At 62.5% G+C, this 14,060-nt stretch overlaps 4 protein-coding genes across 4 annotated transcripts; 2 read left to right on the forward strand and 2 right to left on the reverse strand.

Moving 5' to 3' along the window:
- Positions 1-107: 107 nt before the first annotated feature.
- On the forward strand, positions 108-870 carry VTJ83DRAFT_2223 (uncharacterized protein; the record flags this gene model as incomplete). Its single annotated transcript, XM_071008470.1, has 2 exons — positions 108-706; positions 783-870. The coding sequence occupies 2 exons, from the start codon at positions 108-110 to the stop codon at positions 868-870; spliced, it is 687 nt and encodes a 228-aa protein (XP_070868763.1).
- Positions 871-1,793: 923 nt separating this feature from the next.
- VTJ83DRAFT_2224 (uncharacterized protein) lies at positions 1,794-4,934 on the forward strand (the record flags this gene model as incomplete). The annotated part of the gene is made up of 1 exon (XM_071008471.1): positions 1,794-4,934. The coding sequence occupies one exon, from the start codon at positions 1,794-1,796 to the stop codon at positions 4,932-4,934; it is 3,141 nt and encodes a 1,046-aa protein (XP_070868764.1).
- A 1,166-nt stretch (positions 4,935-6,100) lies between these two features.
- VTJ83DRAFT_2225 (uncharacterized protein) lies at positions 6,101-7,434 on the reverse strand (the record flags this gene model as incomplete). The annotated part of the gene is made up of 4 exons (XM_071008472.1): positions 6,101-6,202; positions 6,285-6,704; positions 6,789-7,204; positions 7,362-7,434. The coding sequence occupies 4 exons, from the start codon at positions 7,432-7,434 to the stop codon at positions 6,101-6,103; spliced, it is 1,011 nt and encodes a 336-aa protein (XP_070868765.1).
- A 1,321-nt stretch (positions 7,435-8,755) lies between these two features.
- On the reverse strand, positions 8,756-12,695 carry VTJ83DRAFT_2226 (uncharacterized protein; the record flags this gene model as incomplete). The annotated part of the gene is made up of 2 exons (XM_071008473.1): positions 8,756-12,144; positions 12,233-12,695. The coding sequence occupies 2 exons, from the start codon at positions 12,693-12,695 to the stop codon at positions 8,756-8,758; spliced, it is 3,852 nt and encodes a 1,283-aa protein (XP_070868766.1).
- Between the last annotated feature and the right edge of the window lie 1,365 nt (positions 12,696-14,060).

Genomic DNA, 14,060 nt, shown 5'->3' on the forward strand with positions numbered 1-14,060 from the left:
AGCTGCAGCCGCTTTCCTGCCTCCCTTGCCCGACCTTGCATCGCACCCTCGCCGGCGTTGGAGCTTTCAGCCCCCCCCCAAAGAATCCAGAAGCAGCCTCGCCCACCATGGCCCACCCGCTCGACACGGACGCCGGCACCGAGCTCTTCAAGCACTATGAGACGGAATACCAGCTGGTCCAGGCCGACCTGGTGCAGAAGCTGGACCAGCTCGCCGATCTGTCGGGCGAGCCGCGCAAGGCCGCCCTGAGCGCCGCCGAGCGCGCCCTCGAGGAGACGCAGGAGCTGCTCGACCAGATGCAGATGGAGAAGCAGAACGTGCCCTCGGCCCACCGCGCCGCCATCAACCGCCGCCTGCGCGACTACAAGTCCGACATGGACGCGCACCGCCGCAAGCTGCGCTCCCTCGCCGACGACCGCTCCGCCCTCTTCGGCGCCCGCTACACCGACGACCCGGCCGGCCCCTCGCGGGACCCCCACTTTGAGCAGCGCCAGCAGCTGCTCGCCGGCACGGAGCGCCTCGACCGCAGCACCCAGCGCCTCAAGGCCAGCCAGGCCCTCGCCAACGAGACCGAGGCCATCGGCGCCAGCACCCTCGCCCAGCTGCAGCAGCAGCGCGAGACCATCCTGCACACCACCCAGGTCCTCTACGAGAGCGAGGGCTACGTCGACCGCAGCATCAAGAGTCTCAAGGGCATCGCCCGTAGGTACGGCCTTCCTGCACCCCCCCTTGTCCTCGTTCCCAACGGCCCGCTGACCCGACCGTGCCGTGCTTCGCTCCAGGATGGCTACCAATCGGATAATCACCGTCGCCATCATCACCATCTTGGTGCTGCTCATCGTTGCCGTCATCTTTAGCAAGTTCCGGTGAAATCGTTCCTTCTTTGGCAGCGGCCATGGCGTCGTCCTCCTCTGCATGTGAAATTGGGTCTTGGGTGGTCGGTTCGGGTCGGGCTAGAGAGGAGTTCTTGGGCGTTTTTTTTCTTTCATTCTTTTTTTAGTTCGGGGGGCTCGGGAGCGTGCCGTGAGGTCATGCTGCTTCTGCTGGTCTCCGCAGGGGAATATTCTTGCTTACACATTGGATGGATGGATGGATGGACGGACGGATGAATGGATGGATGGTTGCGTTCTTGGACCAGCGAGAACTGCGCGAAGATGGATTAATCCCCTTCCTCGCCGCGATGCTTGTTGCCTTCTTGTTCCCTTCTTGTTCCCACGATCTTTCCATGCTACTGCGTAGGAACTATCCAAGGCTATGACGCTCTGATGATTCGTGTTGGGCTGTTGTCCCACCCATGCCTGAGACAAGAAAACCCGGATGACGTCGGCCTGTTCTGGCTGACCTGCATGACGCGGTAGGAGAACTGACGCCTATAGTAGTACACTGTACGCACGAGGTGGCACGAGTTCACCGAGACAGACACATGGTACTTGTAGGAGGTGCCTACTGTATAGTATATAGGACGTAAGAACGGAAGAAGGGTGGGGGCGCTGTAGTCCGGAGGGGGATCCCTCTAACAAAAACATTACACATTACAGGGGAGGCCCGGGGTTGCTGGGTCCCCCGTGTTACGCGGTTACAGTACCTGAGTTACACCGTAATTAGTTACCGTTACCTGACATAATAGTACCTGACGCGCTACACGTACGCTGGGTAGTTAACGCGCGAAGCGAAACCTTGGGGACAGAAGCCATCTACTATACACCGCGCCACACTTCACACTACGCTCCATCCCAGTCGAGCTCAACAACGCCGCCGCTCTCCGCGCGCAACGATGCCCACCCTCCGCCGCCATGCAACGCCCGACTAAGCGCCCCCGGCACGGCCCGGCCCCGTCCGGCTTTCGCAATTCCCAGCCCGGCCTGCTGTCCGACGACGACGACCCCGAAGCCGACGAGCTCGTCGAGCAGCCCGAGGCCGTCAACGCCCGTCGCGACCCGGCCGCCCGCCTCGACCGCTCCCGCGCCCGCGCCGCCCTCAAGCTCAAGTCGGCCTTTGAGCGCATCTTTGAAAAGTACGAGCGCGACTTCTCCGGCGTCGCCGACGAGATCGACTTGAAGACGGGCAGGATCGTCGTGGATAACGGGCACGTGAGGGCGCTGGGGGACGCGCCTTTGGGCGGGGCGGATGAGGAGGAGGACGACGACGACGAGGACGACGAGCAGGAAGAAAAGGATCGCGAGGATACGTCGCCGCACGACAAGGGCGGCCAGCAGCCGAGCCGAGCCGAGCCGGCTGCGTTGTCGTCGCGGATGCAGGTCGGGCCGCTTCATCACCCTCCTCCTCCTCCTCCTCCTCTTCCGCCACCGCCGTCACCGCCGCCGCCGTTCTTCGCAGGAGGATGGCCCGGCGCTGTCCCGGGTCCGTTTCCAGGCGCCCACCCCGCCGCGTTCCCGGCTCTCATGTACCCAGGACCCATGACGGCGGGGTTCGGCGGCGCTCCCATGATGCCTTACGGCCCGCCCGTCTCGATGCCGACGATAGATCCCCTGTGGAAGGCGCCTGATCTACCCGCGCCGTCGCCGTATGCTTCGCCTGCGTTGATGGCGGGGGGACAGGGTGCCGCGGCGTCGGTCAAGAAAAAGAAGGTCGCTCGGTTGTCGCTGGGCGCAGCTCGCGAGCAGCCCGCGGAGGACGACGATGACATCCTCGCCGATGCGGCGCCGAGCGTGATTGGAGGGAGCGGCACTCCTGCAACGGCCCGCGCCATGAAGCACAAGGTCTTGCTTCCGCGCCCTCCGCCCGAGCAGAGATCGGCGAAGAAGAAACTACAGGAGAGAAAAGGGCCGGCGAAGAAGAGGGAGCCGAAACCCAAAACGCCCGGCGGGCAGCGGCGTCGTGCCAAGCCAGCAGAGGCACGGCCGGCGCAGGAGAGCCAGGACATGGTGTCGCCGTTGCTGGGCCCAGACGACCGTGGCTTGGATGAGCCGTCCAAGGAGCCAACCGCAGAAAACGCTCCCGCCGACGGTGGCGCTCCTCAAGCCGTCTTGATCCAACCCGAGATCCCGGAGCGTTCGGCCCTGAGCCCTGAACTGGAACCCGGACCGGAACCCGGACCGGAACACGAACCGGAACACGAACCGGAACACGAACCGGAACACGAACCGGAACCCGAGCTCGATCCTGATCACCAGGACATCTACGTCAGCTACTCTAGCGAGGAGGCGGCATGGTGCAGGAAACCTCGGGATCGGGTCCTTCAGGTCGAGATACCGGCCGAGAGACCCCCTGACTTTTCGGAATACACGCTTGTCACATCCGACCCTGACGAAGGGGATTCGGCGTCGGTCGCCAACGAGGCAATGGCCGAGTCGTCTCTGATCCAACCCGCAGCGGCCGAGGCCCAGCATGCTCTAGCGGCGGATGGGGAACACGACCCCAAACCGAGGACGGAGAGCTTCTCACGGAACGTCATCGACCCGGCGTATGCCTTCTCGGACGAGGATGAGCCATCGCTTCCACGGTGGAGGACCGAGAAGCCCAAGCCCAAGCCCAAACCCAAAGCGAAAGCCAACAAAGCCCGCACGGAACGGCCCTCGGTCCTGCGTGAGATGTCGCAGAATGTTGACCCCGGGGCGGCAAACGGCTCGACGCCGGGCGGACAAAGCCCGGCTCGGAAGAACGGCGATCTCTGGCCGGGACGAGCTCAGCAGCTCAGCTCACGGCCCCAGCCGGGCGACGTTGGTGTTTCTCCCGGCGCCGTCTCTCCATCGGCGAGCCGAGGGAAACGGCAGCATCGCCCTCCCGAGGCTGGCGCGCGGGGAACAAGAGGCGGCGGGAAGAACCCGGCGCGGGGCAAAGCAGCAGCAGCAGCAGCTCAGCAACAAGCCGAGGCGTTCCGGCCGCAACAGGAGCCGCTTGACCCCGTGCCGGCAGAAGCGTCGCAGACCCCGGACGCACAGCTTCCCAAGGCCACCGCCGCTCGCCAGCGTTCGGCCAAGGCTCGGGCTCGGGACACGCCGACCAAGACGCCCCGAGGCCTAGACCTGCGCGGGTTCCGATCGCGCCGGCGTCCGGCGCATCAAGAGATCCCCGAGACGTCTCCCCAGGTCCTGTCCGCCGCCACGCCCCGCCCGGCAACCAAGATGGCTGCGTCAAGCCCCATGGTTCCGGAACCACACCCCCTGGCCTCGGAGGATCAGCAGCAACAACAGCAACAGCAGCAGCAGGCCGAGAACCTACCGACCTCGCCCGGCCGGGCGCCCTCGCCGACGCTGACCGACCCAACCTCGAAGCCCGACGCATCCATCCTCCACCTCGGCGCCGTGAACCCCCCTCCTCCACCCGCCGAACCCAGCACGCCCCTGGAGACGCCTACCCGCCGCCGTCGGAAACAGTCTCTTCCCCATCCTCCTTCCTCCTCCAAGAGCGCTACCACCACCACCACGAAGAAGAGCCGAGCCGCTTCTGCGACGGCTTCCAAGCGAAGCACAAGAGCAATAACCACCCCAGCAGCCGCAGCAGCACCAACAACCACCACCACCACCACCATCAAACGAAAAAGCATCCTCTCCCTTGTCCCCCGCCGCAGCAACAACAAAGCCAACGACGGGAGCAATGCCGATGCCGACGCTGGTGCCAAAGATGACAACGACAACGACGACGACGACGACGACGACGACGACGATGACGAGCTCCTCCTCACCCCGCACCGGCCCGCCCCGGCGTCCCTAGGCGCCGCCGTCCGCTCGACCCCGGCCAGCCACCACGTGCGCCTGGGCCTGCTGCGGACGGCCGACCTGCCCCGGACGCCCTCCTCTCGGAAACGAAAGCTGATGCACGGGCACGGGCACGGGCACGAGCGGGACCTGCCGCCCACGCCGCTGCCGCTGACGCTGCTGTCCCCCTCGGTGCGGACGCCGGGCGGCACGGTGCGGCGGTGCGGCGAGGACGGGTTCCGATGCGAGAGGGGGTTTTGCTTTCGGTGCTTGTGACGGGACGGGGACGGGGACGGGGCGGGACGGGGACGGGAAGAGAAGAGAAGGGAGGCGGAAGAGAAGGGAACCCCCGAACCGACCTGGCCCGAGCTGAATCCGACGCGGACCGACAAGGTTTGACAAAGGAAATGCTTTTGTTTTTGCTTCCAAGGGACCGTACCCTACTATGATGGTAGATTGCGTACGGTGTAGGTACAATAGGACCGCAATGCGCCGGGCCATGCATGAGTCAGGAGAGGGAGGGAGGGTGCTTGCAGGGGGAGGAGGGAGGGAAGGAGGATGAGCTTTGATAGATCTACGGAATCGAACAAGTTGCAACCCAGGTTTCATAATCATTCCATACCTCTTCCAAACACACACATACTGTGTTGTGTATATATGGTTTCACAGACAAACGGTCTCTCAAGGAACCTACCCACCATTAACCATCATAACCGATCCATCTATGCACCCCGGCTTGCCGACGGAATCAGAGCGCATCCGTCACCTGTTATCCTTTGTACCCCTCGCCCTGCGCTTGATGTTCACAGACCCCCAAAGATGCCACCAGCTCGTACCGCACCGACTCGACTCGTTGGTACGTGTGGTGGTGGTTTGGCACGCACGTTCACGAGTCAGCCAGGCCGGGATGGGCATTACAAATTCGTGTCATGTTTCTTCTGTGTGCGTGCGTGGGTAAGGTTGGGTATAGTTATGAGTAGGAGTAACTGAGTATGTGTGTCCTAGGATCGGTTGCTTGGACGTGGGATGCGGGTTTCGAGACGGGACCTCCTGCTCTACTCTTGTGCGCCCATAGGATGATGTTGCCTTGACCATCGCAGAACCCCCTCCCTATCCACCATCAAAAAAAAAAAAAAAAAGACAACTGCAGCAGCAGCAATAACAACAACAACAACAGCAGCAGCAGCAGCAGCAGCAGCAGCATCAACAGCAACAATAACAACGACAACCAACGGCTCTCCTCTCGGACGGCTTTCGGCGTGGCTGCTGCAGACCTGACCAGAAACTTCCCCACCACCGAGTTGCGTCTCGGGCCCTCGATACCACGTTGGGCGTTCCTCCTCCTCCCCTTCAGGTCAAGTCATGCAGCAGAGGGCGGAGCATCAGGTCCCGTCCTTGCGCCCCCCGTTGTGCCTGCGATCGGTCGGCGGGAGGAGGTTTGATCAAGACTGGTTGGCGCCGGCAAGGTAGGCCTGCAGGGTGGCCTCGTCGCGGATGGGGGCGAAGTAGGGGTGGGCTTGGGCCTCCTTGGCCGTGAGACGTTCCTGCATTCGAGTCAGTCGGCCACGGTGACTTTTGTTTCGCCTATCAAGACAACCGAGAAGAAAAAAAAAAATAAGGCCTTACCGCATGGTCGTAGCGCAGCAGCTTGTCGAGGAAATCGATGGCTTCGTTGCTCACGAAGCGCTGGTTCTCGGCGTTGACGAAGCTGTGCCAGGGCTTCTTCTGGAAGCGGCCGAGGATGTCGTCGTATTGCGAGTCGAGCTCGATCTCGTACTTGTCCAGGTAGTCAAACAAGTCGTCGGTTCCGAGGACCTTGGCGATCTTGACGAGCTGGTCGGCGTTGCTGTTGCCGTGGAAGAAGGGCTCCTTGCGGAAGATCATGGAGGCGAACATGGCGCCCAGGCTCCACATGTCGAGGCTGTAGTCGTACTCCTGGAAGTCGACGAGCAGCTCGGGGCCCTTGAAGTAGCGCGAGGCGACGCGGACGTTGTACTCGGTACCGGGGTGGTAGAACTCGGCGAGACCCCAGTCGATGAGACGCAGCTGCGCAAGAGGGAGGGGGGTTAGCTTGTTGTTGGCCCAAGAGGACGAGCCCGAAGGGATCTCGAGGGAAGGGAAGCAGCATGCCTTTCGGTTCTCATGATCGATCATAACGTTATGAGGCTTGACGTCGCGGTGCATGATGCCCTTGCTGTGGCAATAGTCGAGGGCCTTGAGCAGCTCGAACATGTAGTAGCGGACGTCCATGTCGGTGAACTTGGGGTAGAGGGTGCGGAAGTCGGTGTTGTTGACGTATTCGAAGATGAGGGACGGGGTCTTGCTCTGGGCGTCGCGGACGACGTCGAGGAGGGCGACGATGTTGGGCCCGCCGGCCAGGTTCTGCAGGATCTTGATCTCGCGCTTGATCTTCTTCTTCTTGACGGGCTTGAGCACCTTGACGACGCATTTCTGGTAGTTGACGACGTTGATGCCCTCAAACACCTCCGAGTACTTGCCACGGCCGATCTTGCGAACCACCTCGTAGTTTTCCAGCACGCCCCAGCCTGCAGCAACGGCGACGACGGGTTAGCGACGAACGGGCCCACGCGATGACGGGCTCCTCCCGGGATGCATCGACGCGTCGCGACATGCCAGCTCGACGGCGATGGATGCCGGGATGCGAGAGCCGCAGGGCGGGCGGACGGGCGGGAGGGTACTGACCGATGTTGACGCTGTCGTAGTCCCAGTAACTACGAGGCATGTTCTGGTTGACCTCGGCGTAGACGCGAGCCATGCTTCTGATGGATGCGCGATCGAGCGCGCGCGAATCTCCTGGTAGTGCTTCCGTAATCTCCAGGTCGTAGGCGGGACAGGTTGGCGGTGGTGTGGGCGATAGGGCGAAGGTGGTGAGCAGAGCGAGAGAGGGGCAAATGGGCAGCATTTGCGGTGGTTGCAGAGGGAACCGAATGCCAAGTTGGAGTCGGACAAGGATGGGGGAGATCAGATTGGATCGCACGGCTTCGCTTTTTGTCCACCACCTGGGGGTCTCTCTCTGGGTAGCTATGTCTTTTTTTTGTTTTTCTCGGGGAAAGACTTGCAAGACAAAACGCCGCTACGAGACCAAATGGTTTTTTTTTTTTTTGGCAGGAACGAAAGCAATGAATATCGTTTTTTAAATAGAGAAAAGGAACAAATGCCCTTGGGTAGGTTCAGGTACCTTGAATCATTGAATGACGTTTCCATGGAAAGGCAGAAACAACACAGCCGAGATAGGGAAGACCTGACAAGGTTGGGTCTACGTATATTATAGTATGTACGAGTAGTATGTACCCAGGAAGCTGGGGAATTTCCCTTCTTGGGGGGGGGGGGGGGGCTTCCATACTGCGTACATACAAGAACCTACACAGTACTCGGTACATAGCAACAGGCCCTGCACGTACCTGAGTCGGGCATCCTCGTTCCCTCCTTCCTCGCTTTCGGCCCTTCCCGTTCTTTCCCGCCCATTGCCCCCTTTCTCTCCCACGTCGGTTCTACTTTCCTTCAAACTAACGCGCTCCGCCACGTAAGGGGCGACCAACCTGGGACGCCGGGCGGTTCTTGGAGGGGCTTTGGTTCCCATCGTAAAACAAAAAGTGGAGCTCGCAAAGTGGCAGCCATTGGGTTTTCCAGCGGTACAAAAGCAGCGCCGTCAGGTCCTGGGGAGACGACGAGGGACCTAAAGGACAGTACCCCATGGCCGCTACGTACTGTACATGGACGCAGCACGGTGCGGTGCGGCCCCGTGGAACAACAGGGCTTGCATCTGCGTCATGATCATGAGGCGGCTGGAGCACCAACTACCGTGTATCTATGCAACAGAGACACAGAGCGAGCAGCCCGCTCAACGCTGTCTTAGGTTGGTCTTGGGTGCCAGCCTTGGCGGCGGGCCCCCGCTACAAGTACGCAGTACACCAAACGGTGCCCCGCTCAACAGCGCCGCCAGACCCGCCCCTTCAGAAGAGACGGGAGCCGGGAACCAGGAGCCTGTCAACCTAGGCGAGATGGGAAGCCAACAACAACAATGATATAACAACAACAACAACACAACCCAAGTCCACGTCAGTATCATCCAACGACTACTCAGCCAGCCCGTCTGCCTCGACCGTTCCCTGCTGCTGCTGCACCTCCTTGGACCTCTCGGGATCCAAGCTCTCCTTCTCCCTCCTGCCCTTCTTCCCAAAGTTGCTCAGCCATCTCGCCTTGCTTTCCTTGTTCTTGCCCAGCACGGGGCTGTTGGTGTTGTTGCCGCTGCTGCTGCTGTTGTTGATGTTGTTGCTGAAGCCCGTCGCGCCCTCCTCGCCGCCCGCATCCGTCACCGACTCCAAATCCCCCATGCTCTCTCTCCTGCTCGTCGTGCTGCTCGGGGCCTTCTTGGATTTCCTGAGGTTGTTGGTGGCGTGGTTGTTGTTGTTGTTGTTGTCGCTATCGTTCCCCCCAAGGTGGGGATTGCTGGAACCCTTGTCGCCGCTGCTGCTGCTGATGCTCAGCCGGCCCGTGATGGTAAACTTGCTCGAGCTACCCTTGCGGAACAGCTTGCGCACCACGTTGCTCTCCTCCTTAAAGCTGCTAGAGAGCGGAGCGCCGCTGGCGCTGCTGGTCGCCGCTTCCGAGGGGGCGTTGGAGAAGGACATTTCGAGGGACAGCGAGTCGCGCGACTCGGACAGGGTCGTCGTGGAGGTCTGGGTGCGCACGGATAGGCCGTCGCGGGACCTGCGCGGTTCGAGGGGGGAGTCGAGGTCGACGAGGATGCCGTTGTGGCCGCCTTCGGGCGAGGTAGGCTCCCTGGCCTTCTTGTCCTTGCCTTCCTTGCTCTTGGCCTTGTCCTTCTTGTCCGCCTTGCCGCTCTTCTCCTTGCCCTCCTTCTCCTTGTCCTTCTCGGGCTTGTTTGACTTGAACAACGACGCGATGTTAAACGCCGGGGCGTTCGGGTTCAAGCGGCCGCCCGCACCCGCACCTACGCCTGCACCCGCACCGCGGGACTGGTTCGGCGGGCGGCTGCCGATGACGCCCACCTCGTTCACGTTGGGCAGCATCTCCTCGCCGAGGATCTCGTCATCGGCCGAGGCCAGGCTCGTCTCGAGCGCCGACGGCGACCCCTGCAGCGACGGGCGCCGCGAGGGCTCGCGCGACCACGCGTTGGGCGACCACAGCCGGTTCTTGCCCAGATCGCCCGGCTGCGGGCCCCAGATGGAGCTCGAGTCGGTCGACGGCCGCGGCAGCTCGGCGGATGCGATGCTTTCGGGACGCGGGCTGCTCTGATCGCGATCGGGGAGCAAGCCCCCGGGCGGCCGGTGCGAGCCAAAGAAGCTCAGGCCCCGCCCAAACGTGCGCGAGCCGGGCGCCGCCGCCGCCGCCGCTGGTGCCGGTGCCGGTGCCGTTCCCGCGGCCGAGGCCATCACCTCACCCATCTCGGGCCCGACCGAGTTACGGTTGAACATGGCCCAACCTCCCGTCAGGCTGATGCGGCGCCGGCTGAAACCGTCCAGGTCTTCCCCCTGCTTAGGAAACGACTGGCTCTGCCCCGGCTTGAGGCTGCCAAAGGGGATGCCTTCCTGGCCGACGGTCTTGGCGTGCCGGGACCGTTGGAACGGGAAAAACCCGGACAGCTTGTTGTTCGAAGCCGGCTCCGCGCTCACGGGGGACGACATCGTGTTGGCAACGTCGTTCTGAAAGGGCGGGAACGGAAGATGGCTCGATGAGCCGTGCGGGCTGGCGAAGATGCTGGGAGACTTTCCCGACGAGGCAGGGGACTGCGGCGCGTGGTCCGGGGAGGATCGGCGTGGCTGCTGGGCCTGAGCTTGGGCCTGGCCCTGGCCCTGGGGCTGGGGCTGGGACTGGGTCTGGGGCTGGGCGGGGGCTGGCGGCTGCGGCTGGGCGAGGAACGACTCGGGCGGGAAGCGGGAGGCCGAGCCGGGACCGTCGTCCTCATCGTCGTCGAGGTCGGCCATGAGGTTGGAAGGGAGGAGAGCCGTGGCGGAGGGGCTGAGCGGGGCGGTCCTCAAGCTGAACTCGTCCAGGCGGGCCATCTCGGCGTGGTCCATAAAGGCGTTCGGGGCGAAGCCGGGCGGGGCGTTGGCGGACCGAGCGCTGGCGAAGCCGGCCGGCGCCGCCGCGATGGTCGAGTCGATCTGCGAGAAGACGGGGAGCGGTGCCGGGACCGGCACGCCAGGCACCGAGGTCGGAGGCCGGCTGCGTCGGGCCAGATGGGCCGTCGCCGCGGCGTGGTCCCCATCGCCCAGCCCGGGCGCGCCGGCCTGGCCGTACATGGCGTAGTGGTTGTTGTGCTGCAGCGGGATCTGCTGCACCTGGATGGTGAGGATCCGAAGCTGCTCGTCGAGGCTCCTGCCGCGCTTGGTCTCGAGGGTCGTGATCTCCTGCAGCTCCCTCCCTACCCCGGAGCGGTACCACTCGCGGCGTTCCTCCGAGAGCTTCTCGCGCCATTCGCCGTCCTCGTCCCCGCCGGGCAGCAGCTTCCGGGCCGCCTCGAGCTCCTTGACCTGCTCGCGCTTCTCCCGGAGCTCGGCCTCGAGACGCGAGCACTCGGCCTGCAGGTCGCCGTTCTCCTCGCGGGCCTGCTCCACCTTCTGATCCCGCTCCTCCTCCAGCCCGGCCATCTGCCGGGCAAAGCTCTCGCGTTCCTTGCGCATCTCGCCGACGCTCTTTTCCCACTTGGCGATGCTGTCGTGGAGCTTGGCGCGCTCGTTTTGCTTCTCCTTGAGCGCCTTCTCCCTCTGCACCTTGCGCTGCATGGCGTTGCGCATGGTCCGATCCGTGGCGTGCACATCCTTCCGGAGCCGCTCCGTCTGTTCCTCCTTTTTCTTTTGCTCCCTCCTCTTTTCCTGCTTCTCGGCCTCGAGCTCCTCCATGAGCAGCTTGTTATCCCCTTCCTCCTTGGCGATCTGCGCCAGCACGTCCTCCGTCTCCTTGCGTATGCCCTCAAACTTCTCCGTCAGCTCCGGCAGCGACTGTTCGGCATCGGCGGCGTTGGCCTCGTCTCGCGGCGGCGGCGGCGGTTGCTGGTGCTGGTGCTGGTGCTGGTGCTGCTGGTGCTGCTGCTGCTGCTGATCCAGGCTTGCCGTGGACGGCGAGTGGCGACGCGTGACGGTGTTGCGGCGGCCTTGTTGTCCTGCCGTGGCGTTTCCGTCGCGGCACGGCGAGGCGACGGCCGGCTCCTGGATGGTCGGGACCTCGAGGGCGGGGAAGGGGCTGCGGGGCGTGCCGGAATCGTCGCCGGCCTCGCTGGGGGTGGCACCGCGCGGGTGCTCATCGGCGACGAAGTTGGAGGGCAGGCGGGCGTTGCCCAAGCAGGGACGGCCATCGCGGCCAAAGGTCCTGAGGCGGATGACGCGGCTGCCGGCTTGGAAATTGTTGGAGTTGACGGCGATGACGCGCACGTTGTAGAAATGATCGGGCTTCAGGCCGCTGACGACGATGGCAGGCTCCTGGTTGGCGGCCACCTCTCCCACTGCGCACCATCATATGCAATTAGCCCCGTGCATCGCCGAGGGGTCGAGGACGGATGTTTTGTCTTTCGGGGGGGATATTCCACCTACCCACCACGCCGTTGACCTGGATGAGAAACTTCTGGACGGAACGGTTTGCGGGAGCGCGCGTCCAGTGGATCGTGGCGGCGTCGGCGCGGATTTCGGCGAGGGACACGTCGGGAGGGTCGGGAACGTCGACGCCGAGGATGTTGATGAGCTCCGGGACGGGCTTCCACAAGGTCTGCCAGGCCCGGCGGGCGAGCCAGCCGACCGCGATGCCCACGATGAGCATCTTGAAGTGCCTCAGGAGGACGAGATGGAGACGGGAGGCGGCGAGGGCGTCAACGACAAGAACATAGGCCGAGGTGGACAGGTGGCGGCACAGCTCGGGAGCGACAGCCCAGAAGACCAGGGCAGCACCGGCAGCGGCGAGGAGGATGCGGGCAGTCTTGGGCTCAGCGAACCACCAGGCAAGACTGGCAGATAGGACGAGAAGCGTAGACACCAGCGACGTCCAGGAGATCCATGACATGACGCTGTTGCTCAGGACAAAGATGGTGGGGGGGTGGGGGAGGGGAGAAGGGGGGTTGTTGAACGGAGGGGAAGAAGGTTGAAGAAAAGGAGAGGGAGGGACGGGATGAAAGGAAGGGGGGGGTGTAGTGTAGCGCTACACTCAAGGTAGGGGGTGTGAAGAAAGGGAAAAAAAAGGTGTTGTGACAAAACGGAAAGATGAGAGCGTGGGAGTTGGAGTGGGGGCCAGAGGCATTCGACTTGGCTGGGTTGGCACCTCTGACAACTACAACAAAAAAACAGAAAAAAAAAAAAAAAAAACACAAGATGCAGTGGCAGAAGAGGCTTGAGAGAGATTCGCTTGGCTCGAGCTTGGCTGCCGATTCGCAGAAGGGCGGATGGATGTTTCTGAAAAGCTTCGAAGCATTGGATCATTGGATGGTCAGGTTGGGCGCAAGTGGCCGACGGGCCGCTAAGGTTAGCGTGCAAAATGCCAGCGGAGATCTTTGCCGAATGCATGGCGGAGGCTCCACCCTGCTGTTACGGTCCCCGACAGCCCGGCAGTTCGGCCGCCAACTGCCAACCTGGAACTCGCGCTTCACGACCGAGGACGGGAGCGAGCGAGAGCGCAGCCAGGTCAACCAACGGGCAAGCAGGCACGTGGATTTCCGTCTTGATTTCGTTTAACGCTCAACAAGGTACATACATACGAAGTTCGGAAAGTAGTACCTACCTGGGTAGGTAAGGTCAGGGAGGTACCTAAGGTGCCTAGGTACCTCCGTCGCAAGTAAGAAAGCTGCTTGAACAGATTGCGCAACGTACGCCAAGTTGGCCACTGGAACTTGCCATGTGATTTCCACCGCATTGCAAAATGCCCGTGGAGTACAAACCCGGCATCCCTGGACGGATGGATGGATGGATGGAGGCTGCGCAACATCCACATTGACGTCAATTACACGGTAGTTAATACCGAGTGAAGTTGAGGATCCAGTCCCCCCATTGACGGATGTGTCAACACGGCGAGTCGTAAGACGGGGAATTCATGCCTTGTCAGACCTCCAGGCCACCGGGGAAGGCCTACCTATCCATGGCGGCTGTCTTGCTCTACTCCTTCAGCGAGGCACTCCGTTCTCCTGCCTTCTCTTGGAATGGGTCTTTTGGCCGGTTTTCTTTCCCTTCTGCCGTCGGGTCTCGTTGGCTCGCCTCCAACCAATCCTCGGGGAATCCTCAAGGCCTACCGCCTACCATCTCATCTCATGTCATGTACTAGGAAAGTCTGATGTAGCTCTTGGTATCATCTCAAGTCCACGTTTTCCTGCAGTGTAGGTGTGTGTGTGTGTGGGGGGGGGGGGGGGGGGGCGTTCTCATGTGATCGGGCACTCCAAAC

Source organism: Remersonia thermophila, chromosome 2, assembly GCF_042764415.1.
Source record: "Remersonia thermophila strain ATCC 22073 chromosome 2, whole genome shotgun sequence".
Taxonomy (NCBI): Eukaryota; Fungi; Ascomycota; class Sordariomycetes; order Sordariales; family Chaetomiaceae; genus Remersonia; species Remersonia thermophila.